The 27,459-nt window shown below is 35.8% G+C and overlaps 3 protein-coding genes across 4 annotated transcripts; 1 reads left to right on the forward strand and 2 right to left on the reverse strand.

The window, feature by feature from the left end:
* Positions 1-693: 693 nt before the first annotated feature.
* LOC117630441 (nodulation receptor kinase-like) lies at positions 694-9,325 on the reverse strand. Its single transcript, XM_034363160.1, has 15 exons — positions 9,232-9,325; positions 8,263-8,791; positions 6,728-7,200; positions 6,465-6,615; positions 6,026-6,124; positions 5,854-5,922; positions 4,916-4,987; positions 4,747-4,818; positions 4,464-4,636; positions 3,254-3,480; positions 2,374-2,500; positions 2,229-2,297; positions 1,930-2,119; positions 1,436-1,568; positions 694-1,207 (listed from the first exon to the last, which is right to left on the reverse strand). Exons 1-15 carry the CDS (start codon positions 9,323-9,325, stop codon positions 878-880), a joined length of 2,808 nt encoding a protein of 935 aa, XP_034219051.1. The 3' UTR covers positions 694-877.
* Positions 9,326-10,702: 1,377 nt separating this feature from the next.
* LOC117631458 (uncharacterized protein At4g37920) lies at positions 10,703-13,853 on the reverse strand. Its single transcript, XM_034364617.1, has 6 exons — positions 13,571-13,853; positions 12,967-13,244; positions 12,483-12,648; positions 11,927-12,171; positions 11,194-11,381; positions 10,703-11,087 (listed from the first exon to the last, which is right to left on the reverse strand). The coding sequence occupies exons 1-6, from the start codon at positions 13,761-13,763 to the stop codon at positions 10,874-10,876; spliced, it is 1,284 nt and encodes a 427-aa protein (XP_034220508.1). The 5' UTR covers positions 13,764-13,853; the 3' UTR covers positions 10,703-10,873.
* Positions 13,854-20,284: 6,431 nt separating this feature from the next.
* On the forward strand, positions 20,285-25,528 carry LOC117631205 (glycine-rich domain-containing protein 1). 2 transcript variants are annotated; one of them, XM_034364231.1, is made up of 9 exons: positions 20,285-20,410; positions 20,735-20,904; positions 21,211-21,328; positions 21,416-21,670; positions 22,147-22,602; positions 23,145-23,683; positions 23,917-24,115; positions 24,355-24,510; positions 24,619-25,528. In XM_034364231.1, the coding sequence occupies exons 2-9, from the start codon at positions 20,747-20,749 to the stop codon at positions 25,276-25,278; spliced, it is 2,541 nt and encodes an 846-aa protein (XP_034220122.1). In that variant the 5' UTR covers positions 20,285-20,410; positions 20,735-20,746; the 3' UTR covers positions 25,279-25,528. The 2 variants fall into 2 exon arrangements, with proteins under 2 accessions (XP_034220122.1, XP_034220123.1); XM_034364232.1 differs by having other exon boundaries at positions 20,740-20,904.
* The last annotated feature ends 1,931 nt before the right edge of the window (positions 25,529-27,459 follow it).

The raw sequence follows: 27,459 nt of genomic DNA on the forward strand, positions 1-27,459 counted from the left end.
GCTATACGCTATTGTGTTACAATGTTTTTAATTGGTTACTCTTCAGAGATTTCGGACCTGTTGGTCTGCAAAACAATGTTGATTTTTGTTGCGGTTTTAGGTGCTTGCTACTTATAGTTTTCAAGATTGACTTTGGATCCTTTTATTATAAGAATCAATGAATTTATACACCTTCACTTCCTATCTGTTTTGCTTACACAACTTACCCTCGTAATTTGATCAGACACGTGTTCAAGCTAACTCCTTTCCTTAGCATACATCCCCATCTTGCAAATTAATTAACAAGTGAAAATTGGGGTGACGGCTTTAAATCCAAGATCTATTACATCCAGAGCTCCGTTACCGTGTTAGAAATTCACTAGACCCGTTTGGGACTGCTTACGTTAAAAAGAACTTATACTCTAGATAAATTTTCTAGAAGTGCTTTTATTACAAGTACAGGGACATTTTTTTTCACAAATCCAAGTACTTTTGGAGAAGCACTTGCACTTTAAAGACTTTCTAACACTTCCAAAAGTGCTATGATGTTAAGTTTCGTGGAGCATAATTTGGTACAATTATGAATTCTCAGTGACACATTTAAGAAGTCTAACGTTGAGACCCTATGATGCCTGGATATATTGCATTGGTTTTGGCAGGCTGTTCTCATCATTTATTAAAAGGGTCAAACAATGCAAAAGAAAGCCCACACCGTTCTTCAGAACTATAATAGCGTTAAGTAGATTCCTTCACTGTAAGAAAAATATATTACACAAAGAAGGCGCATAAATTCAAAAAGAGCATTTGGAAATTATCCTAATTTTCTCCTTTATCACTTATATGCGAAGCAACAAAACAATCATTCACAAAGTGACGAAAAATCTCATAAAACCATTCACTATCTTGGCTCCGGAGGAGCCATTTGTGATAAAATAGGTGAAGGTTCTGAAGGAGAGGGTGGTGAAATCCTTCTGTCCATGACCACAGAAAAGCGATTAGATCCAAAGCTCTCTATGGATCTCATGTATTCTGATGCGTTGTTCTCTATAATCAAAGCATCCTCCAGCTCCCGTACAATTTCAACCATGTTTGGTCGGGAAGCTGCAAAGGGCTCGATGCATGACACTGCCACCTCCACCACTCTCCACATAGCCTCTGCATGGTACGCTCCTTTTATGTTTGGATCAACAATTTCATCAATCTTTGATTCCCTTACATAGGATTTGGCCTGCATGCAAAGGTGTCTTTTTGTTAGTTTACACTTATTGGATAATTATGCTATGCTTATTCACAATGATTTGAATCTTCGAGGGGCAAAAAGGATAGGAAAAAATTTCCAGCCAGTCTATCAAAATGCAGTGTCATGTAAGAGGTCATTGATCTTTACATAAAACATCTGACTTAGAAACAATATATGTATCAACATTCCCTGGACTCTAAACATGATCAAACATACCCATTCAACCAAGCTCCACTCGGGACGTGGCCTGTGTATGTTCAGAGGTTCCCGGCCGCTTACAATTTCAAGCAGAACAACGCCAAAGCTAAATACATCACTTTTAGCTGATAAATGATGGGTCATGTAGTACCTGAACAATACCAGATTGAGATTATTAAGTTCAGGTAAATGTTTTCTACAGTTTACGCTTTTTGCACTACCTGAAAACTTCATGATGCAAAAAGTAGGAGACATTTTTAGCCTGTCCTGAATTTGTCCGTGTACCTAGCGGATCCATGTCCATGTACATTCATCAAGGGTATGGTGACAGATTGACGTTGTATGTAGATGCAAGCTTAAAGTTATTTATTTTATTTAAATTGGCAGAGTGTTCTTGTAGTCCGACATCTCTACACTACAGTCTACCAGTTCTGATTATAAACTAAAATAAGAAACTACAAAACCCAAAAACAATTCAAACCGAACAACTTAAGCTGAAGAAACAATCTTACTCTGGATCCAAGTATCCAGCTGTCCCTCTTACTTCCAGAGAAGCACAACTGTCACCTTCTTGGGGAGCATATTTTGAAAAACCAAAGTCTGCCACCTTGGCAGACATGCTATGATCCAGAAGAATGTTACTTGATTTCACATCCCTATGTATAATGCAACGCCCAGCAAAAGTGTGAAGATGCGTCAAACCTGAACAGTGAAAGTACTCTTCAAACCTTCTGATATTCAAAATGTTAATGGGAAAAGACGGTGAACATCCAGTCCATGAAAATAATATGGAATACTATGTATAACTTGCCTCGAGCAGCACCAAGAGCAATTGACAGTCTGGTTGGCCAGTCCAGAATTTTTCTTTTTGCTGCTTCCCCTGTTAATTTATTTGATTTCAGTAACAATGAAAATCAAAAGGTATGAGTCCAGAGAAAGAGTGAGGTGACCAGTACCATAGAGGCGATCTTGTAGAGAGCCATTGGACATAAATGGATAAACTAGAATTTCTTGGTCATTTTCACAGCAATAACCAAGAAGAGGCACGAGGTTCTCATGGCGAATAGCTGAAAGAAGATTTAGCTGTAAAGTACATTAAAAGAATCGTCATTTCGCTTTTAAGGTATGTCAAAACATAACATGATAGTTCATCCACCAGTTAAGGAAAAAAAAATTCATTTCTTGATATGAGATAAATAGACAAAAGTTAAAGATGGAAGAATGATAGGTAATGATTTCCTACATTAACATGAATTGTCATATATTATAGTAGTTATCAGTAGTTAATTACAATTTAAACCTCTACTAAAATCACCTAAAAGGACAAACTTGAAATAAAGAAAAACTATGATTGTTAGCCAAGGAGCATTTTCCCTGGAAATGCTTGAACCATGTAGGGGTTGCCTCTTGGGTGCAACACCCCAGCTGGGCCCTGCCCATCGGGGCATTGACATGGGCAGTGACCATGGCTACCACCACCATTCAAAACAACCCCAAATAAAGTAGGTTAGGATATAGGGGTAATCGGGAATATTCTTGGGTGGGATGAGTAATGAACGCAAAGAAGTGAAAAATTGTAGGGGGGGGAAAAGCAAATGTGAAAATAGAAAGATATTAAGTAATCTAGAATGCACAGCAAGCCTTATATTTTATCTAATGGTAGCTGACTACAAATTTCCCTGCTCCACAAGGAGTGGGAGAATAGGAGTGATATTTCAAGTTCTGTGAGTCATATAAAATAGCTAAATCACATTAGATGATAACTGTAGGACTGTTGCATAAAGTTATCAAAAGCTATGACCAAAAGTGCTCAAAAATGAAAATTGAATCTCCAACCTCATTCTCAAATTCCCGAGTTCCTTGGGTTGATGTTGCTGATCGAACCTTCACTGCCACTTCCTGACCATCAATTAAAGTTCCACGGTAAACAGACCCAAAACCTCCTTCACCTATCAATGTTTTATACCTTTGGGTCGCAGCCTCTATGTACTCAAGAGTAAATGTTTCTATGGATATTGACTTTAAAACCAGATCATCCATGCTGGGTAATGAGAAGATTAAATCTGCAGTTCAAGGATATCTTTATTCAGAGGCTAGTATTTTAGAAAAGCAAACTATATAATCTGCAAAACTTCCTCAACTAGCCTGACAATGTAAACAATGTGCTCACTTCGTAGATCATAACCACACCCAACAATTTTTGTTTATTGAATATACAAGGGTATAATTGAAATATATTTGTCTTTCATTCATCCCCACAGATATTGGATGCAAACTCAAAATTCTAATTCATGGTCACGCCTTCTATTTTATGCCAAGTTGCACATTTTCAAACACCACGGTGACATGATGATGCTAAATTACTTAGACAAAAATTACATCCAAGTGTGATATATCCAGTAATTACTCTACAAACTATAGAAGAAAAGCTGTAACTACACATTATGTCATTGTATGGTGCAAATTTTACTTTCTTTTTATTTTCCCTAATTCAAGTGTGGTGCCAAATTAACTTGCAAAATCATTTCCCAAAACAAGCCAGCAAAAATTTGCATACTTCTGGCAAGTTTATATTAGACTGCACGTGGTATAAACTGAATAAATCTATACTTAAAATAACTTATTAATAATAGGTGTAATATATTTTGATTTTTACTAACAATTATTGTATAAGAAAATGCTTTCTCTCAAGATCTGTATGAAATTCCACATTTGTAATACAATTGAATAGTTAATAGCATTAATTTTAATTTGATTCATTTCTTTTTCTTTTTTTATTCACAATTTTTTTTACATACATTTAGTACTCTATAATCTGTGTAATGTGTGTTAGTATAATAATCTTGAAAATTGCAGGAATGGACATGAAACAAGAATCTGTGATGTCTTTTTGTTGTTGTGGGGGCTACTTTTCCAGATTGGCAACCAACAATTGGAATTTGTATTTCTTACCGTTGAAGTCAAAAACCAAAATGAAATAACTGTTCCTAGAATGTTAGAAGTATGAGTGGAATACCAGGAACAATATAACACGTAGTGCACTCACTCTTTGCCATAGGATGATGTATTTTCGCATCAAATTTTCCTTGAGGCAGAAATTTTTGTCTCCAAATGCAAAAAATTATCCCAGCTATAATGGTTAGTAGTACAGACCCAGATGCAGCAGCGCCAATGATGATTCGTCGTTTAGAAGATTCTAGAACACTGCAACTTCCATGGCTGTAATATAGACATACGCATTTCAGATTATTTTTTTTTTATATTAAAATACTTTTAGTTATTCTTCAATTCACTAATTTTGTTTGAATTCATAGAGAATAAATACATACTCTGTGGTAAATTTTGAGCCATTGAAGCTGGAGGGAATATTTTTTGCAACATGAGGGTTGCAGCCCAAATATCTGTGGATCAACCACATGCACATGAATATATGGTGGCATGTTTAATGCTATGTCACTAATTTCGTACGTGAAAACAAATATCGAAGTAAAAACTTACAGTGTTTCCAAATGGGGCAGTGAGATAAGAGATACTGGAATTGACCCCGAAAGATCATTGCTGCTCAGATCTCTGACAATATGAAGCAAACCAATCAAGAAGAAAGAAAAAAAAACTCGCAAAAGAGTCATACAACACTCTCAATGGAATGCTCAGAATACATAGAACTGAGGAGAGCACAAAGAAAAGAATATGTGAAACCTTTAAAAAATAAAAAATTTGAGCCTCTAGTTTTTAACAACTTTTTTTTGTTGAAATATAGAATCAAAATATCAAACATCAAAGTACAATCATTATATATCCGGTAAATCTGACTCCAATGGGTAGTTCCAAAACTAACTGACTTGAGAATTCAACCTATATGCCTTAAATATAGGATATTTCAGAAATTGCGCATGCGTTCCCATGCAAGTATAAACACAGGAAATGCCAAGAAAAACTACAACTTGACATATGGACTTGTATAATCCTAGTAGATATTTCACAATTTGAGCGTGGTATGTTTTCATGCAAGTGTACAAATCGGAAATGTGTATGTGTGTCAGTGTAAATTCAGTATCAGCACAACAGATGGGGTGTCATCTTCTTAACTATGCCCAGAATAAGTCACTTGATCCATGTAAGAGAATGACACTTTCCTGCAGCTCCCGGCTGGATGAATGGATTAAGCTAGTTTACAAAGCTTAATGCCAATGGCTCATGCAGCGTAATACTAGAGATTTTATAAAGTAAGCCAGGTGTGGAGGCCTTCCTAATACATCACATAATGACCTTAAAGGAGCCTACCTAAGAAATGCAGGCTATTTGCAATTTTCATAATAATCTCTTCGGTGAACAAATATTGCATGTGTTAGTATTTCATTACTGCAGCTGGATAGCTATTTATTAAATCGCAAACAGAAATTTCCATCAACGTAGAATTTGAAAGAGAAAATTACACTGAGATCAACAAGGAGGAAGGAAGAAATGCTGGAATATCGCCAGTAAAGCCATTGTGGCTGAGGTTCCTACATATCACAAACAAAAGACAGCAATGCATTGAAATTAGAGTTACAGTAAATCAATAGAATCCAACACTAAAAACCGAAAGGAATGGCGCTTTAACCATACAGGGCTATTAGGTGGGTCAGCTTAGTGATACTTGAAGGAACTGGCCCTTTAAGAATGCTATTTTGATCAGACCCTCTACTAATGCCAGAAGAAAGATCCCTGAAAGTTGTAATAATGAGCAAAGTTAAGCATGAAATACCTATAAGAAAGCAATAGTAATTATAATTATCAATTTTCCGTGAAATATGATACTTATCTACTTTTTACCTATTTTGCAATCAAAATTCTTTTCAATTTATGTAACAAAATTCAAAAAATTTACCTATTTGAACTTACGGTATTTTTTTTATACAAGAAGTTGTACAATTATGATCTTTAAACCCCAAAGCATCTCGCCTAACTGAAAACTAGTATAATTCAATACAAACACTAAGTTGTCATGATTCCATCCAAGCCATTTGCAGAACTTTTTCAAAAGCAAGGAAAATAAATAACTTACAGTTTGGTAATGACAAGGTAACCATCAATAGCTGCACAAGTTATACCATCCCAAGGAACTGGAAGACATGGGTCTCCGGACCAACCCTCCCAAACTTCATTTTGTGGGTTATTCTTCAACAACTCATTCTTCACCTCCAAAATCACTTCCACTGAAGAAATAATGTGTCATAAGACAAAAGACATAGTGAAGGCTAGAAAACCCACTAATTATTATAAACACCCAATTGGAAACTAGAAATTCTAGTGGCAAACAAAACTTACCATCACTTTGGTTAGTCTCTTGAGTCCATGGAAGCACCTGCAAGATCTCATAAGCATTGCAAAGGGGTCCATTTTCAGACCCAGGAGCCTTAACCAGTGTCAAATTGAGAAACCCATTTCCTGTGACAGTGAAAGCAAGCTCCTTGTAGTTGGAGCCATTACCGGAGACATCAAATCTCGATTGTTTCAGCTCATTGTTGAGGTAAATATCAAACACCCTTTGCCCAGCTTGAACTGTCTGGTTGACCTCATAAAGGTAGAGGAACATAAGGTACAGGTAGCTTGTTGTGGAAAGGCCATTGCGAAGAATGACCAATTGGTCTGAAGCCACCAGAGCTGTTTGTAGGACTTGTGGATGCACGCTCACACTGGCGTTGCCGGAGATGAAGACATTGGTGGTTATAAGAGAGGTTCCACTTCCAAGGTCACTTGCATTTGAAGTCCAAATTCTGTCACTTGGGTCATCTGGGTACCTGAAAATTAACGACAAAATGTAATAGGCCTGATATTAAATTTGTCTCGCTCTGTGGGCTGATTTCAATGGGCCCTTTGAAAGCGGAGTGAGCCCAATTGAGGCCCATAGAGAAGCCGGGTTCCACCAATTGACCCTTTTTTTTTATAAAGAAAACTACAAAGAGACGGTTTCTCACACACACTACCAGTGTGTCACGAAAATTTAAACATGAGACTACTGATTTGCAAGTCAATGCCCTTTTTTGACTGGACTAGACCATGTTGACCCAATTCATTTTACTTTACAACTATCATACTATACCATTTTTTTTTTTACGCCCATCACATGACATATTTCCTTTTTCAAGTGCTTTATGCTTCTAATAAAAGTGCGTGAAAATTTCCTTATGAACATAAATGCTTCTTATAAAAACTCTCCCGATGGGTAACTAATGATGTTGTGCAAGAAGTTCATCTAAAGTTTTGACCTTTTATCACATAGATGTATAAATTAATTGACTATTGAGAACGTGTGGTACAATGGGTGTCTTATAATGCTTGGTATGACACATTGGAATTGGATATAATAAAATTTCCTATACAATTTAATGTGTACAATCATACGCATAATAAGTTTTAAAAAAATCATAGATGTTATATTTAAACAAGAAAATTGCACATTTGTGACAAGAGAAGAGAGAATTTGTGTAAGATTTCCACATGCCATTATTCCTTTAATCACAATTACAATATTATTCATTCCAAGATGCATGTCAGCATCTCACAAGTCACATGCAACACAAAGTGAGAGCAAGACTGCATTGGGCAGTATAAGAAGTATAAATGCTAGTTTTTCTACTTTGGTTTGGCATAATTTGAAATTTTGAAGTACTCTCTCCTGTTAGATATATGTAAACTAGCAAATTAAGGTATGCTTTTGGATTTGGGTTATTGAGTTTTGGGGAGCCAATTTTTCATTTCATTCTTTTCTTATGGTCATAATCCATCTTAATTAGGCCATTTATGTTTCTAATTTTGATTCATTCCTTGGGTTTAAAGAAATCAAGTTCTAGAAAGCATACCTGATCTCCTCTTTTGAAGTTGCAAATTTAATTCTTGCGACCAGTTTCAGAACACTTGAAGGGAAGTCTTGTATATATTTTTTCAAGCCATGCAGAGGCCTCAATTCAAGCTCTGAAATATAAGGAGCTCCTCCCTTCCCATTCACCAAGCAGAAGTAGGTCAAGTCCTCAGTGGCTCTCAAAATTCCTTCAACCACTACTGAGTCCTCAGATGAATCTACTACACCAATTGGGGTCACTCCAACTGAAACTGAGAAGTTAAAGTGTGAGCCCCAAAGAGGTCCAAATAGAAATGTGCCCCTTATCAGATAGTCTTCACCCTTTGTTGTTGATAGCTTATAACATCTTCTGTGACCTGAGCCTTGGTAAAATACTCTGGTTCTGTTGTAACCAGAATTGTTTACCACTGCCTTAACTAAAGTGTGGCAGCCTCTGTTATTAGGGAACTGATTAAAGTCTGATATCCAGCTAATGTTTCTACTATCCTTATAATCCGATTCGGCGCAGCATGCAATGCTCACAAAGCTGCCTGCATAATACAGCAGAAATTAAATTAGATCTTGTTAAGAACAATCAAGATATAAGTGTAACCAGATTTTGAGAACCCTAGTCTCGCATCTCCGAAAGGATCCCCCTTGACATAACGGTTAGGTGACTGATCTCCATGTTGAGATCAACCACTTTCAATGGTTTTGAATTTTAGTAGATTAGCAGACCATATATGATTTTTTTTTTTTTTTTTTTGTAAAGTTACAAGAGATCATGACTCATTTCCCACCTAATTTCTTGACCATATCATAAGGTTAGAAACTGAACCCCAAAGAGGCTCTAATCTGGATGAAACTTAATATAGTTAAAATTGATCTAAAATCATGAACAAAATCTGAAGGAAAAATAAATAAAAAAATTAATGCCTTGTAATTTTGTTTCTTTATTAATTATGATCATAAGTTTTATTTACGTGCTTACCTTCATCTGCAGAAGTAGGTCCAGAAAGAATGAAGAGGCAAAGGATGAAAAACTCTATTAGCCTTAAAACCCAATAATCTAATTCCTTCATCATCCTTTTATCTTAGGCCGAGGTCTCCCCATTTGGCTATCAAACACATAACCAAACCAACATATGTGACTATTTTAAATTCCACCAACTACCAAAACAAAAACCCTTCTGAATTTCATGAAACTCAACCTCTTCCTGCCTTGTAATTCCTCATCTCATTCAACTTGACACAAAACCTTCAACTAATTTGCACCAACAAATTAATTAGATGCAATAACTGAAACAAAAGCATCTTGATCATGACAAAAAAAATTCAAGCATGTGACAAAAGTACTGTAGCTGGGTTCTTGGCACAGAAAATATGAATCTTGGAGCTTTAGAGACAAAAGAGCATCGAGGGGTCAGAAGAATGGGAGAGGGAAAGAGATCTGGGAATATGGTTTGACTTGTAATGTGGGGAGCAGTGCAGAACCGCAGAACAAGGAAGAAGAATGAGTGTTTCTGGATTAGAATAATACAATGTTTAATCACAATTATTTAAAACATTTAATTGTAGTATTTGTTCTAGTGGTGGATCAAGTTTATTATTAATTCTACAATTAACTGAAATGGTTTTTTTAATAACAAGGCGGAGCAACCCTTCGTCTCTCTCCTTGTCTGTTACCATGGACGCAACATCACAGAAGATTGGATAACTCCTTGGGTATTAGAGTAGGTCCCGAGTTCAATTTTCTATCCTAATTTTTTTTTCCATTTTCTCTCATACATTTTTTTTTTTTTTCATAAAGAGGACTAAAGTCGAGCACAAATATTATTCATCTACCACCCACCATTCAATAAAAATATTAACTGACATCTAGGGACTTGGGTAAAAAGGAAGACCAAAAAAAAAAAAACATACTCTACCCACCCCCTTATTATTACTTGACACAAGGTTGGCTCGATTGTTGGTTTGTTCCACCAGCAAGCAGCTAGTGGGATAGGTTAGATCTAGAACTAGATTTTACCTTGCATTTTGTATTGAGACATTTTGTTTATTTATCGTTTTGGTTTGGTTTCTTTTACAGTGCGTTTGAATGAGGAAATTTAAAAGTACAAAGGATTTTATAAATAATGGAATTTAAAATAACGAAAATTCATGTTCTAGAATTTGTAAAGTTTCTTGTTTGGATGACTGATTTAAAACACGGTATTTAACCTTTATTTGTAAAGTTATCTTTTTTTAAAAATCAATCTCTCTTGGGATTTTAGAAATGACGACAGAATTTAAACTTGGGATTTATGATCTTCAAATTCCATGTTATTTTCCACGCGGAATTTCTAAATTTCTATGTTTTTTTATCCAAACACCGGATTTGGTTCATGTCAATTTAGAAATTATGAGTTTTGTCAAAATCCCAAGTTTATTTCCCTCATCCAAACGCACCATTAAAGAAAGAATAAATGGCACTCAAATTTCTATTACATCCTCTGAAGTGTCAAAAACATAGCCAAACTAAGAAGATGAAGTATGGCATGATGCCATAGTTCACTACTCAGCTTCTTTGTAAAACTAAGATCCTTCTCCCACCTGAAGATGGCATCCCGAAATAAAGCTGTCACTAAGGTACTTCATAATTCCTCTGGTTTGGTATCCTCTGTTTGAGACTTCTGATCTGTGCTTCGTTCCAAATATTCCTCTTCAATAGTTTCCTTGAGGATGAACAGCCTTTGTATAACCACAGGCTGAGTCATCTGCTTGGCTTCCCTAATGTCAGTTTCTTCCGCATTTAGATGGTATGCATCAAGCATGATCTTAATCCACTTGTGAAGCTCTTTGGGCGTACTGCTCAACCACAAAGAGGAAAACACAGGACATGTTACATTGCAAAAATGTAACAGATATTGCTATTGCCCAAAAAAATATCAGAAGAAACAAGGGGCTCTCTTACGTGTATACGGCTTTGGGGTCCTTGGCTTCAGGTCCATCACCAGGGGAGAAGGCTGTTGCCAATGCCGAGAATCTCTCTTCAGGATCTGTAATGTTCAGCAAATGCTTGAGTAGTTTTATTTCTTTTGGTGCAATGCTCCGAAGACTGCTTTTTGTGGCTTTGTACAAATGATACATTATGTCTTTGACCTGCATTAAGACATCCAATCTTAAGAATACAAGGAAGAGCAAGCATTTGAGCACATGAAGGCAAACATAATATTGCAGTAAAGACTATATAATGGCCAAAGCATGGCTTAAAGAAACCAGAGTTGCTTGATGGCCCTAGTAGCTTCAATAGAACACCAATAGAAGAATAAAATTATTTTGTAGGAGTTGTGACATGACAAACGCAAGCATGTATACATCTCTTTAACGCTATTTTTTTCATTTCTTCAAGTGCTTCTATGAAAAAGGTAGCATCTCAAGTCATTCTAAATTCTAATAATACTTGACAGTTCTCAGAGAAAACATTCAAGAGTATCTTACTGTAGCTTCTATAATGACATACACATTAGTACCTCAGAAATAATTGAATAAATCCATTGCTTGGTTTTTTCTTTAAGCATTTTCTAACCATTCTAAGAATAACTGCTAATTTATCCTTCCCATGTGCATCTGTGACACATTGATGGGTTATGAAAAATATCCCATAATCCAACATAAGCTCATCAATACAAGGTTGTTGACCATACCTCATTCTTCATCGTTGTGGACTCCTTTGCAGAAGCCCAAGCACTGTTTATCAATAATACCAACGAAGAATCAAGCTCCTTTGCCTTGGCAAGGCTTTTAATCTTCTCACATGCTACATCAACTGAAGGAGAATTTAGTATGTCATCAAATTTGGCCTGAGCAGTATCTAATGTCTCCACATATTCCAGCGTGTTATCATAAGCACTGACGGCAGACAAGCATCTAGCACCCAGCCGGGCCATTGCTGCTCAAAGTTGAGACAATCATATAAGATAGGTGAACAAGCTACAAAATTGATCTCTAGATGGAAAATGGAATCTGTCATTGTAAGTAATTAAAGTCCAAGACGTAAATTGTACATCATATTTTTCCACCCATAGTCACACAGGTCAGAGTTTGGCAACAATTTGTGAAACTTCTTAGTGTATTTGAAAAGTATAATGAAAACCAGAGACACCCTCACAAGTTCATGTAGGTCAAAATCAAGTCATCAGCAATTGTTTCACGAAAATAATCCAAATACAAACTTTGAGAGGATTGAGCATGTTCAATTACCATCACGATCTTCCAAACTATCATAAACTTCCGAAAGTAGGTTAACGTGGCGAAAGAATTCCTCTGTGAAGTCTTTACGCCTCCGTGCAACTATTGCATTAACGTCAGTTGGATTGTCTTGTATCTCCTTCAGAAGTTCACTGTGCCTTTCCATTTCATCATCAATCTGCAATGCTCACTCCTGATCAAATATAACCGAAAGGACCTCTAAACACAAACAAGCATATGTTTACAAGAATATTTACCCTTTCTTTCAGATGTTTGGTAAATAGTAGAAAAAACGGGAATTAAGTGTTTAATCTCATTAACTTCCATTACTTGGGGCCTGGAAAACTAAAACCAATGCTAAATCTCTAATCTGGGGTCTCCAAGGTAACAAAAGGCATAGCTGCAAAAAATTTATTCTTCTTTTAATTCCCTACTTTTAACAGAGACAAAGAAATATCAATATAACCAAAAGAACACGATAGACACATTTACATACCTTCTTCACCTTTCTCCCCAAAGAGGTAAACTTTTCTTTCATAGTTGGATCACCCTCCATATCTGCCCGTGTCCTACACCGGTTATAAAAGCTTTCCCTATATTTCTCCCAATCCTCCCTAAATACCAAAAACTTCCTCCATTCCTTTGCCCTGGGCTTCTCATTCATGAAAACATCAATTATCTTATCACAAAATTGAGTCATGGTGTAACCCTCAGCAACTTCAACCTCTACTTGCTCTGCCACTTGGGCAGTGGCTATGTAACTTGCTTGAGGACCTGAAAATAGATTCCCATTTTTAAATTCTAAACAAACCCAAAAAAATAAACAACATATTCTAACCATTACAATTGTTCAATTGCCAATGGGGGAAAATGAAAAGGGTAAACCAACAAATTAAAATGCTGATCTTGGGCTTTTTTTTGGGTTTTAAAGAACTTTAAAAACCCACCACAACCAGCTAAATTTAGTGGCAAATCTAAATAGAGGTTCTTACTCTCTCATTTCTTTCTTTCTTTCTTCTTCAACAACCAAAGTAAGCTCAGAAAAGAAAGATAGGCTAGGCAGTACTGAAAAAATTGAACGAAGGTGATAAAGTACTTACTGGTAGTGGGGCTTGACTGGGCTGCCCTTGTCTTTCTTCTGTGCTTGGACTTAAGAGAGGCAAAGGATATGGGTGGTATTAGAAGGGTTGTTGGGGGCACATTTTCGTTGAGTGGGAAGAAAGTTGTGGCGTCGAAGAAGATAGAGGGCTTGGTTATGGAGTTTGAGAGCTCTAATGCCATGAAATTGCTCATGGTGTTGCCTCGCTGCTGCGCGCTTTGGAGCAGAGAAGTAGTGGATGAGTGTAGCAGCAGTTACTGATAAGATTAAAGTGATAATTAGTGGGTGCTGGATACAGAGAGCCCGTGTTGAGTAGATACACGGAAACCACTTCGGCGTCGTTTCGACTCATTTATGCCACCAACGTAATTTATAATTAAAAATCTAGGGAAATTTTGCATAAATACAACTTCCAATTTGTACTATTAACCACCTAAACTCTGAGTATAGTAATTTACCTTCCGTTAAAAATTTCTGTTAAATAAAGTCACATGTTAAACCTATGATATTTTTTAAAGCATATTTTCAGCAATTTATTAGAATTAAAAACTTACATTTTTAAAACTAACTAACTAGAAAGAAAAAAAAAGAAAAAAAAGCAAGAATTCAACCTAATTAATAATCCTCCAACCTCCCCCACCTCTTCTCCTTCACTCCCCTACAGCCCCCTCCTCCCCTACTCTAAAACTCCTCTCTCTCTCTCTCTCTCTCTCTCTCTCTCTCTCTCTCTCAACTGCACAAACAAAGGGCCAAATTTTGTGTTGCTCCTTTTTTCTGTCAAGCGCTCCCTTTACCAGATGAGGGATCGGCTTGCCCATAAGAGCGGAGAGGTTGTTGGATCAACACCAATGCCCCGATTGATGTTTCTAGGCTTGCAATGAGGACTCTTTCAACTCTTGAACAAAATTGAAAGTTGAATCAGTTTGACAGGATCGAGCGAGCTCGGATAGGGCCTTATCCCTAGACTCCTCTCGATTCTGATCTGTGGGGTTGCATAGGCGTGCCACTATTGGATATGAGACTAGTCCAATAGACCTGGTATGAGGGAGTGTTGTGAGTTGATTTGATGATGTGCACGCTTTTTCTCTGGACCTCTACTCAAGCCATTGTGCTCCTATGAGGGTACTTGCCTAGATTAGTTCTTTTATATGCCTCAACTAGGAGGACTTCGATATTCTTTCGTTCGTGTATGTCAACTTGACAAGTATGAGTGGTACCTGAGCAAGCAAGGGGAGAGACCAAGATTGTGGTTAGTAGCACCATGCATGGGCTTAGCAACCTGATTCAAGATTCGTATAACCCTCGGACTGGGCCAACAGTCAATTTGGGCTTGAATCCACTTCCTGTCTTTTGGACCACCACGACTCTATTCGGGCCCAGATCCCTCCTTTGGGTCCGAATGATAAACTTAGAAGTGCAAAAGCAGGAACTTAAATTTATCTACCGAAATGATTTATAATCTATATATAAGCGATTAAATGACAAGTGCTTAATGAAACAATTAAAACAGGTTCTGTAATCTTTTCATCTAATCTTAACTTAAATAACAAGAAGAAAACAAAGGTTCTTTTTAACTAATCCATTTGATTAATTCAAACATAAATTACAAAACAAGGAAAGACTGGTGATTTCTCTATCCAGTTAGATGATTACATGAATTCAAATTGATCATTTTACAAGAAAATCATACCATGAAGATGGCAGAGCAACAAAAGATGAACGCAAGAGTTGTCAACTGGTTCTCTGGAAATTTAGGCAGGCTTATTCGAAAAGATCTTGAGCTTTTCAAGTATTTTTGAGATGTTGCGTCTAGTTTGGAGAGAGAGTCCACTTCTTCTGTGGTGGAAGCTCTTTATTTATAGGCAAGGATAGACCTTGCGATGATGGAAGTTGAGAAAGGATATTTGGCTTGCTGCCCAAAGTCAGCTGTTGGTTCACTGATCTGAACTGGTTCGTAGAAGGAATGATGGAATGTTTCTGACAAGAACTACTGGTCCTTCATGATGATCCTCTAACTTGAACCTTTTGTACTTGAAGATCTAGTTGGCAATTTGGTCATTTTCTGGTTCTACTGGCTTTCTACAACTTGCTTCCTTGCTGGACGAGAAGAGAGTCAAGTCGTCATTAATGGTGATAACTTCCTTCAGACCCTCACGTGGGCCTATGTATAACGATTACTGATCTTTTTAACTTTAGTGTAACTCAAAATTCTGGACTTCCTAATTTTGGGCCTTAGATTAACTTATTTTATACTAATGGCCCACGAAGAAACGAGGGCCCTTTGATTTTGAGAGAAAAGACAAAAGCTATTAGGCCTGGACCTTCTTAAAATATTCTTTTTTTGAAAAATAAACCATTTTTGGTACATTTACTATATACACTCTGCAAATCAATAACAAATTCAGTAATATTTAATTGATTTCTTTACCAACGTTAATTGCCAAAGTTGGATTTTACCAGCATAAAGAAAAAAGAAAAACGACATGATTGCTAGGTGTTTAATGTTTAGCACTCTGAGCATAGCTTTCACTTTCTAGAGGACTTCACCTTGAATTGCAAATTGGTAGTGGGGGAGAAAGATGTAGGGAGAGGCGAGAGATAATATGCTTGATTTTTGTCATTTTTTAAATTTGTTTCAAATTTTTTAATTATAGTGATTTGACTTAATGGAAATTTTTATGGAGTTACACGTAAGCGACAAATTACTACACTTTATAAAATTTAGGTGGTTAATAATGAAAATTAATATTGAGAGAATTCAAACAGAAGTCTGCATTCGTTGTTCCTGTGGTTTGAAGTGCTACTACCACAAGAAGGAGGTGGTTTTATCCTGGAAGACATTTGCCATTGGAATCTTGAAGCACCAGTGAGGGCAATTTCATCTTAAGGAAATAGAACCAAGTTCTAGACTCAATCGTACTTAGCTTTTTCTAAACTTCTCTTTATATTGTTAATTTAATTATTTTATGTATTAAATTTGGTATTTATTTGCATGAATTAAATTATGGTTTTCTTTAAATATAGCAATTAAATCAAGAATCAATCGTAAAATAATTCTCTGCGTGTTCTTTTATTTTGTGCTCAGCACGTGTCATGATTAATAAGTCATATCAATTATGCTACCGAAATTTATTTTTTATTTATTGATTATAATCTTAAATACGCCTATTCATTCAATCCCCCTACATGTAATTTCAGCACTCTTCGTTGGTGTTTTGTTTTTTGTTTTGTTTTTTTTCAAGTCTGAGAATTAAGCACTCTTGTACCTAGGGGCGGAGCTGTACTAAGGCCTGGGATGGCCCTGGCCCCTCCAATTTATTTAACCCTTTTGAATGTATATATCGGATGTGGTAACAAATGCAAAGAAAAATTGCTATACTTAAGCCTATGGCCCCGTCACCACAAATCAATACTTGTCAAAATTGTATTTTAATATGAATATAATAGTAAAATTATACTACATTTATGAAAGAAAACCACTCATTTCAATTTAGTGATTTTGTAAGCAATAGTTTACTCAATAGGCAAAAAAAACATACAACTAAATTTTTTGTGTTTAACATTTTGACCTCGTCAAATATAAAATCCTAATTCCAACCCTGCTTGTACCGCACCTATTTGGTGATTGGTACTGCTCCCTTCTTTGTACTACAAGCACCTCTAATTTGTGTCGTACACGGAAAAACAGGAGAAAGATGTAGAGCAAGGTTAGCATGCACACGAAAAGTCTCACCTAATATAAAAAAACAAAACAAAAAAAGTTGCATACGCATGGCGTGATGGGCATATTTTGCATGCGTTTTCTATTTGTCTGTTTCTAGATTGGATAACAAGCTTAATTCTAGCAGCTATAACTGCCATGTCTTTTTAAGGTCATTCACTTTGCCTTTTTCATCACCTTCTAACAGAAGCGAGAAAAAAGCTGGCCCGCTGTTGTTGGGAAGTGAAATTACATAATTGTACATATGGACTAAATTAGTATATATTATTATTTTGATATTTAGGAATTATTTATGTTATCGGTTTCTGATATATACACACTGTACACACGTATGTTTCCCCAACCAGAATTTAGATTAAGGACTTGTGGTTGAAGATTGACTGCCTATAAATTAATCATTAGCTAAGAGATACACATAAGATGTTGAGATGTTGAGATGTTCAGATATATGCTCAATTATTGTTATCCCCAACCATTTCTTTAATTACTAACCACTCTGCAAAATGCTTCTTGTTTAATTTAATAATTTTTAATCAATAGAGTCTAGCTCAGTGAAAAAATGTATTGGCTTGCAGATCAATAGTCTCACATTTGAACCTTAATAGTGCGTGTATGTGAGCAGCCATTTTTCCCTTATAGTTTAGACTATTGTTTTTTTTTTTTTAAGGCTTATTATCACAAAACGTCCCTAAGGTTTACGAAACTATCAGCTTGCATCCTTAATTTATTTATTTTTTTGTCATTCATGGTTCTCAAGGTTAGTATGCATGATCACAAATGGTCCCTGCCGTTAGGTTCCGTCAAAAACTTCGTTAGTTTGCTGACGTGGCATATATATATATATATGTATCACAAAACATCCCTGAGGTTCACACACCTATCACAAATGGTCATTACAAAATTTTTAAAAATTTTAATTCATAAAATTTTTGTTTTCTTTTTAAAATTTTATGAATTTAAATTATTTTAAAATATATATGATATTTTAAATACATGTGACACTATATTATTATAGATGTGGGCTCCATATATATGCCTTATCAACAAACTAATGGAGTTTTTTAAAAATAATTTATATTTTATAAAATTTAAAAATGAAAAAACTAAAGGTTTAGGGTTCATAAATGGTTCCCAAGATTAAAATCCTTATATAAATGATTTTTTCATTTATAAATAATTTTAAAAAGAAAACCCAAAATTTTATGAATTTTAAATTAAAAATAAAATAAAATTCGTAAGGACCATTTGTGATAAGTGTGTGAACCTTAGGGATATTTTGTGATATATATGTATGCCACGTCAGCAAACTAACGGAGTTTTTTACGGAACCTAATAGCAGGAACCATTTGTGATTGCACATACTAACCTTGAGGCTCATGAGTGACACAAAAAAACTTTAAGGATGCAATCTGATAGTTTCGTAAACCTTATAGACGTTTTGTGATAATAAACCTTTTTTTAAAGGGAGATTCACTATTATACCCAATATGGGGGCCCAAATTATAAAAATACCCTATATAAAATGAACTTTAGAAACACACCCAAAGCTCATTTACAATATAACAAAAAAGCTTTTAACTTCTTATAAATTACAAAACTGCCATCAATTTCTTAAAACAAGCCCAACCCCAAAATCTCATAAAAATACCCAAAGCACTCAATAGGGCATCAAAGTAATTTAATAATCAATATTAAATTCAATAAGGCTAGCTATCATTTTTTGGGTTTTTTTTTGGGTTTGTTTATAGGAATTCAATTGTGTAGGGTTTATTTATAATATTAGTGCTAGAAATGGGTATATCACTAAATATCTCTTTTTTAAATACATTATCAAACACTTGTTGAATGACCCTTTCCATCTTTATAAGGGTTCTAAAAGGCCACAAGAACCTAAGTTGGAAAAAAATTGAAGCTCAAGAGCTTGTTCTAAATTTCTACACTTCAATTAACATTTAAAGGATTAGAAAAATATACAATCAATGTGATTTGTTATTTGCAAACCTGAGTATAAATTAGTTGAATAGGATAGTAGGTATGGTCTCTCATACCCGAATTCAAATCTCTTATCCCATAAAAATGATTTTTTTTTTCCTTTTTGAATGTCACTTGTTCTTTCATTTTTTCTGAATGATATTTAAACAACTTAATTTTATTGGAAAAGGTCCCATATTGAAATCATGTGCACGAGCTCATCACAGTCGTTGTTTAATAAATAAAGAAAGTGGCCTCTAAATGACCTTATGCGTTAACTTGTTCATATGAGACGAATAATAATGAGGAAGATTTATTATTATACCTAATATAAGGGTTTAATTATTAAAAATTCATATATAAAATGGATTTTAGAAGTACACCAAAAATTCATTTACAATATAATAAAAAGGTTTTTAACTTCATAAATTACAAAATTGTCACCAATTTTTTAAAATAAGCCCAACCTCAAAACCTCATAAAAAAAAAATTCAAAACACTCAGTAGGGCATCAAAGTAATTTAATAATCAAAATTAAATTCAATAGGACCAGTTGTCATTTTTTAAGTTTTTTTTTGAGTTTGTTTATAGAGTTTATCTATATCATTAGTGCTAAGAATGAATAGACTTTAAAAAAGGCCAAAGGAGAGAGAAATTTTTTAAAAGAAGACAAAAATGGACAAAATTGTCTTTATTTATTTTTTAAATTTCATAAGAAATTCTTTACATTTGCATGTCTTTGATTTGAAAGTTGAGAGATTTTTCTATCTTTTTTTAAAAAGCTTTAGCTTTTTCCAAAAAAAATTTTATGGCTAAAACCTAAATTTACTTATGAAAACTAAATATCTCCAAGTACAAGGGCGAATGGAGAAAATATTAGTTAGCTGGTAATTATCTGAAACATAAAGGGTATTTCTGTCATTTAAAAATAACTTGTACTGAGGATAGGACGATCCTCCATGTACTATTTCAAATTCCTTACTATAAATATCTGATCGAAAATCTCTATTTTGTAGTAAATTATAATAAGAAGAACAAAGCCGAAGAAGCTTTAAAAAAAATCAGTCGTCAAATTGCGCGTAACAACTCTCCGTTGGCGAAGTCAACCTTCCGGCGAACTGGTCAAACTTAGGCTTCCAATCCTTTCTGGTAATTCGAATTGGCATTTGATGTTTTGATGCTCTCTCTATTTGTTTTCGAAGCTTTTTTTTTTATTGTTTGTTTGATTTCTCCTATCAGCGGTTATTTTCGTGTTAATTACTAAGTGAATAAACAAAAAATGGAAAATTGAGATTTTTCGCAAGCTTGTGTGCATGAATTTTATGCTGGGTCTTTACTGTGGTTATGCGTTGACTCTGTGTTATTTGCTTTTGAATTTCAAGAATCTTGAAGCTTTCTATTTCTATTAGATTGATGATGAGAAATGGTAACTACAATTATGAAGGTACTGAAATTTGGTGTTCCTTTTGTTAGAGAAGCTGAGAGATGGAGAAGGAACAAGAGGTTGAGTGGATCAAAGCTCAGAACATTGGCATAAGCGTAGACCTTGTGGCTGCAGCCCAAAAGCAGCTTCTGTTTCTTGCTGCTGTAGATAGAAATCGGTTTCTATATGAAGGGCCTGCTCTTGAAAGGGCAATCTATAGGTACACATCCTGTAGATTTGGTTCAGTTCTTCAGTTTTTGGGTGCATTAGATTCTTGGGCAGTACCAGTACCAGATCCCATTTTTTGTTTTTCATTTGTAAAATTTTAATATTGTTTTCTGGTTTCCCATTGTTTTCAATTCTGGTTGTTCGATTGTGGTGGAGTAGAGGAGAGTGTTTTTTTTTTATATAGCTAATCGGGTTTGCTTTATAGTCTCAAAAAATGATAATCTATTTGTGTTTTCAATTGGATTTTCATTGTGGCATTTGATCTTTACACTTCATGTTCCAAAAATTATATTTTCAGGTATAATGCTTGTTGGCTTCCGATGCTTGCCAAATATTCTGAGTTCCAAATTTCTGAAGGACCTTTGGTTGTACCTCTTGATTGTGAATGGATTTGGCATTGTCACAGACTAAATCCAGTAGGCTTCTCTGAACTGTTATGGTCCTGGTTATCTTTGTTTGATGACTTGAATTGCTAAGCTTAGTGTTTTTGGTTTGTTATTCAGGTTCAATACAAGACTGACTGTGAGAAACTTTATGGAAAGATCCTTGACAATTCTAATGTGTTATCCTCGGTTCAAGGCTCTTGTAAAGGGCAAACTGAAGAAATTTGGAATAGTATGTATCCAGAAGAACCCTACAACTTAGACTTAAATAAGGCATTGTCAGAGGATATATCTGAACGGATTTCTGGACTTGAAAAATGCACCAAATATGATCTGATTTCAGCTGTTAAAAGACAGAGTCCTTTCTTTTACCAGGTAAAATGAGATTGCAGCTAATATAATGGATAGAATACGTATGTTGAGTTATCAAGTGTTAACAGTAATATGTCTTGGAATGAAGTGCTTATACGGTTCCATATTATCGGTATAAAAGGAACTATCATTTGGAGTGCTTTTAGATTGGAACACATTCTTAGAGTCTTATTTGGTGTTGTGAGGCCATCGAAAGATTTCCTTGTGGTAACTGGATGCAAGGAGAATTTATATAGTATGCTATTACCTGCATGCATTTCAAATTCAAGGGTCGAAAGAAGCATTGTGCAATTATCATACATTTTAAATTTAGTTGCATAATGTATTATATATAGATTATCCTTCTTTCACATAACACCTGTAGCCACAAATAAACACACCAAGACCCCCCCGAATGATTCTCCCCTCTAACTGTCCATTGTTCTTTTTTCTGTTTCTTTGCTTCTTCTGGCTTACCTGCCTTTTTGTGTTTTTGACAGGTATCCAGACCCCATATGAACCATGATGTATTTCTTCAAGGGGCTGTGGCTAGGTATAAAGGGTTTCTTCATCTAATCAAGAGAAACAGAGAGAAGTCTCTAAAACGTTTTTGTGTTCCCACATACGACGTTGACCTTATCTGGCATTCTCACCAGTTGCATCCTGTATCTTATTGTAAAGACCTGAATGAACTACTTGGCAAGGTATTGGAGCATGATGACATGGACTCTGACAGAACCAAAGGGAAGAAACTTGATGTTGGGTTTTCTGGAACTACCAAGCAATGGGAAGAGGCCTTTGGTACAAGGTATTGGAAGGCAGGGGCCATGCATAGAGGCAGTGCTCCATGTCCTGTCACAACCACACCTTACAAATCTAGCATGATGAGCAAGGATGTAGTTGCATCCACCGAGTATCAGAAAGTACTTCAGCTTCCCGAGGTTAAATTTGTGGAGGTAGATTTCTTTACCTCGCATGCTTTCTTTTTCCCTTTTATATTCCTTGTAATCAGGAAATACTATAGAAATGACTGAAGAGATGCCTTAATTTTAAACATGGAACTTAGTCTACAGCTTCCTCTTACTTGTGGATTCTCACTTTAGAAGTTGACTTCATGAAAAGCACATGAGGACTCCTGATCAGTGCGCTTGTAGAATGTTCCCTTAAGAATATGGATTTAGAAATGTTTCATCATTTCATTGGTCGAAACCGTAATTTACATGTAAAGATTGAATACTTCGCCTCCAGTGAAAATTGAGAACCGAGATGGTACTTTGAGCAAAATTTGAGCATGATTTTGAATTAAGTGTGTTGATATATTAATGAGCACCGTAGCTGGCTTTCATTTCTGTTATATGTTTATACTTTTGAGGCAATGCTCATATATGTGAGTACCTTTTTTTCTTTCAGATGTTAAATACGGACACATGCTGCCTCCTACCTGAGCCAATTATACTGTAATTATTTTTCCTAAGTTGTTTCCCTATTCGTTTTCCAGGTCCTTTTGGAGTTTGTTGAAGTTAGGAACTTACCAGAGGGACACAAAGGAAGTCTCTTTGTCTCATTTAGTAAGACCCAACATGATCTATTCTTTCACGCTAAGCGGAGACTGAGTATTTTGTCCCAGTCTGGAGAGAAACAGGTTGCTTGTTTCCAGTGTGAACCTACTGGAGAGCTGCTTTTTGAACTGATATCCCATTCACCTTCCCACTTACCGATGAAAAAGACATATAAAACATTGGGTTCTACTTCATTCTCTCTTCAAGACTTCCTGATCCCACTCTCTAAATTAGATGCAGAAAAATGGTTGGAGGTGGTGCCAACTTCTGGAAATGAGAACTCGAAACCAATCTACCTTCGGATTGCTGTGTCATTTACTGTTCCAGCCTTAGCACAACATGCACTCCACATGGTTCGTTCTCGGCCATTGTCCAAAAGTTCTTGCTTCCTGCCGTTTCTTGGGAAGGATCAAGATGCTAAGAATTTCACTCATGTGATTGATGAAACTGGCACAAAGCTTATCAGTCTGCAAATGAGGTATACATGTTGTTGTGTGAATGCATTAATGTGACGAATTTCACGCATGTGGTTCCCTCTCTCTCTCTCTCTCTCTCTCTCCACTGGACTGGAAACTTATACATATGTAGTATGAAAGTATGTTCAGAATGATAATTGCTTCTCATGCAACTTGTGAATGTTTTTGCGTTTTATGATGTATTCTGAAGCTCTGACCTTTACTTTGTGCCGGCTTGGATGGATTGTATTTGCAGGCATCCTGAAAAGGCAAATCCAAGGGCAAACACCATTCTTAAGAAAGAGGTGATTGGAATTACCAAGTCTGGAAAAATATCTACTCTTGCGGAGTCTGTAGGGACTGGATGGTCTTTGATGGATTCTCACTGGTTCCTTCACCCTAAAAAAGTTCCCAATGGAGATGGCCACCTCTTTCTTCTCCAGGGAAAAAATATGGTATGCGCTTATGTATTTCCAAGTCACATCGTAATTGTAGAGCTTTTTAGTTTATTTTGCTGCCGTCATACACATATATGGATGGGCTCTTCAACCAGATATAACGTTCTCTTGGTCATTGTTATTACCCACTAGCATGCACAGTAATTTTTTGGAGATATTGGAGTGCTTCATCTCGGTATGAATAAATTGCTGAGATGGAATACTAGATTATGTATCCTAATTATCTCTTCGTACAGGTCAAATTATTCCGCGGAAGAAAGCTGGAGTATGAATCTAAACATTGTGAGAAACATAAAAGTGAACAAGAGTTCATGACCTTGGTTGAATTCTCTGCTGAAGATCCTTACGGCAAAGCAGTGGCATTGCTTGACTTAAAATCCGGATTTGTCCAGGTACTGTATGATCAGTTTCCTTGATTTTTTTTCTTTTGTCGGATCACTTCCCTTTGATTTGTCACAGTTAATTAAACACTTGACTTATTTTACTTCAAAATTGAACAGGTAAAGGAAGACTCGATGCTAGTTCCTGGGATCACGTTGGCTTTCATATTTTGCGATATGCTAAAGAAGGAAGGATATGATGGCTTTTCTGTTAATGCGAAGGAGATAGGTAATGTAGCTGAAGAAATTAATGAGAATCATGAGGAAGGCAAAACAACCAACCTGACCTCTTCAGGAGTGACCGAAGGAGGGCTGAATAATGAGGTGGCTGAAGATGTAGTGATGCCGGAAAATGGTGGAGGCTGTGGTGCAGGATGTGGCAGTGGGTGCGGAAATGCAATAAGGAGTGCCTCTGCTGGATGTGGCAGTGGTTGTGGTGGAGGATGTGGCAGTGGTTGTGGTGGAGGATGTGGAAGCTTGGTGAAGAGTGGCGGCTGTGGAGGGTGTGGTGGAGGTGGTGGTTGTGGTGGTGGTTGTGGTGGTGGATGTGGAAGCATGCTGAAGAGTGGTGGCTGTGGTGGCTGCGGCAGTAGTGGTGGATGCGGTGGTTGTGGTGGTGGGTGTGGAAGCATTCTGCAGAGCGGTGGCGGATGGGAAAACTTATTCAAGGGCAGTGGTTCTGGTGATACATGTGCTCATGCAAACACGCCCGGTAACTCATTCGCTAATCAACACCCAAACGAAGCATCCGCTCGTGTGAATGAGGTAGCCGTTGCTTGATTCCGGAACATCAGCATGATGAAATTACGCGCATCATAATAAAGTTTTATGCAGCGCTCATACTTCTTGTATGCTCCATTGTCAATCCTCAAATTCTTGTTGTATGCTATCATCTATTGCGTTGTAAATTGTATCATATGAAATAAAATAGAGCGTTATAATTGCGCATGTACTTTCCATTCCGTTTGAACTCTCGTGCTCTCTGTGGTTGCATTGCATGTAAATATAAATTTGGGTTGAATATTTTGTAGGAAGAGGTTAATGTAAATTTTTTATTTTTTGGGCCGAAGTTAGGAAGGGAAAGGGAAATTCACACACATGGTTACCATGGGAACTTGAACTCATGACCACTTGGAAGCACATCAAAAGCCTGATCCAATCCAACTAATACCCCATTGGTAGATTATATGTAAATTGAGCTGAATATTTTGGAGTACAAAAGGTTTTCGTTTTGGTTTCTTTCATTTTTCAAAATAATTATATTAGAAAGCTTAGAGAGAGGCAAATTACAGCCAATCTAGGTCATCTTCCGGCCAGACCAAGGTAAGTAAACGTGATAAATTTTTAGTAACGGCTACTTTCAAAAATAAGAGGTATGGTATTAGAATGGGCATTTTGAAAGATACTCCATCCTTTCTTTGATCATGTTTATCAATGATATTATTTTGTTTATCAATGGAGCAAATTCTAATGGGAAAATACCTATTAGAAGCAAGAGCTGGAAAAGATATAATTTCTGCTTGATTTTGGTATTATTTTCTTTTTCTACTTTTTATAGAAGAAACGGAAACGTTATTGTGAAGCAAATTACAAGAATAAAAATGTTCCTATCCTAAGGGAAATTATCATACTACCAGGAATAACTAGCATGCATCTTGAAAGGAAAGATAATTTATTTTGAAATAATAATAAAAACCCCATAAAAGAAAGAAAGTATGCGTTTCCTTTCCTAGTTTTGCAGCCGACGTGATTGAAGACTATAGGGTTAATTCTCAAAAGTCAACTCAGCGTTATATATTTGTAGCATTTGTAACAACGTAATTAAGGTCAATTAATTCCCTAAAAATACCATATATATTTTGAACGTAATTATATATTTATGACTATATATTTTGACTCCCTATATAAATTGCACATCGTCCTAACTTTTTAGCAGAATAAGTGAAGTGAATTCTAAAAAAAACGATGGCTAAGTTTACAATCCCTTGTTTCGTCCTCATTTTGGTGCTCTTGTCCACCACCAATGGTTTGTTTCAATAATCTTCAATCATATATATTTTGTGTTTTTTTCCAGTTAGTTAGGCTTTTCAACTAAGTATTTACAATCTCCTATATATATGGTCAAACAGATGTCCATGCATGCAAGCTCTTAGGGTTTTTTTAATTTCTTTTTCCTTTTTGGTTGATCATATCAGTGTATGACTCGGTTAAAAACTCATATTATTGGATCAATTTTAATTACTATTAATTTAAGAATCTAGAATTTATTCAAGTGCATAAACCCATGTCTACACTTGTTTTTTCCGTAAATATTTTGTAATATAATTTTATGTATTGCACAAGTCTATGTTACTATATTGATTACCATTTTTCGCTTAAGAGGCTTTTTGTTTTTTAATTTTTGGTTCATGTCGCGCTAAGACTATAATCTCTTTGAAGAATTAATTAATTGTATTTTTTTTTTTTTAAAATTTCAGTTTGGAAGATAGCAACTGTTGAAGGTTCCAAGTGTTGTACTGATCATCCTGAACTTGGAAAGTGTGTCCCTGGTGCGGATGACAATCCAAACAGTGGAAAATGCTGGAAATTTTGCACTTCAGGTTGTGAGAAAGGAGGCATCTGCAAACTATTTGGCGACCATCATCATTGCCATTGCTTATGTTGATTTTCTTTCAACCCTATTCCATAATATTATTAATTAGTTAACATTTTTATCTAAGATCCTTAAGTTGGCTGGGTAGGGGGGCTCCTTCCCTACTAGCGTGGATCGTCATCTCCAATTTCAAGCATATGTACCCTTCTTTAGTTGAATAAAATTATCTTGGCTTTTTGTCATTTTTGTGTGCTCAGGCTTCCCATTACAGTGTACCATCTTGGGTTCTTCACATAGATGTCCTTGCAACTTTTATATCCTAGAGATAAACTCACGTAATTTAAACATTTAACTAAAACCCAAACTTG

Source organism: Prunus dulcis, chromosome 6, assembly GCF_902201215.1.
Source record: "Prunus dulcis chromosome 6, ALMONDv2, whole genome shotgun sequence".
NCBI lineage: Eukaryota > Viridiplantae > Streptophyta > Magnoliopsida > Rosales > Rosaceae > Prunus > Prunus dulcis.

Bases quoted from the DNA above. Each gene is read 5' to 3' on its own strand.
- LOC117630441 (XM_034363160.1), bottom strand. From the start codon at position 9,325: ATGATGAAGGAATTAGATTATTGGGTTTTAAGGCTAATAGAGTTTTTC. The intron at 5,923-6,025 runs GTATGGTTAAAG...TGTGATATGTAG, and splicing joins CTGACCCACCTAATAGCCCT to GAACCTCAGCCACAATGGCT. The intron at 1,569-1,929 runs GTAAGATTGTTT...GGTATTGTTCAG, and splicing joins GCTGGATACTTGGATCCAGA to GTACTACATGACCCATCATT.
- LOC117631458 (XM_034364617.1), bottom strand. From the start codon at position 13,763: ATGAGCAATTTCATGGCATTAGAGCTCTCAAACTCCATAACCAAGCCC. The intron at 12,649-12,966 runs GTATGTAAATGT...TGAGCATTGCAG, and splicing joins TGGGGAGAAAGGTGAAGAAG to ATTGATGATGAAATGGAAAG. The intron at 12,172-12,482 runs GTAATTGAACAT...AACTTTGAGCAG, and splicing joins TAGTTTGGAAGATCGTGATG to CAATGGCCCGGCTGGGTGCT.
- LOC117631205 (XM_034364231.1), top strand. From the start codon at position 20,747: ATGGAGAAGGAACAAGAGGTTGAGTGGATCAAAGCTCAGAACATTGGC. The intron at 21,329-21,415 runs GTAGGCTTCTCT...TTTGTTATTCAG, and splicing joins ATTGTCACAGACTAAATCCA to GTTCAATACAAGACTGACTG. The intron at 23,684-23,916 runs GTATACATGTTG...TTGTATTTGCAG, and splicing joins CTTATCAGTCTGCAAATGAG to GCATCCTGAAAAGGCAAATC.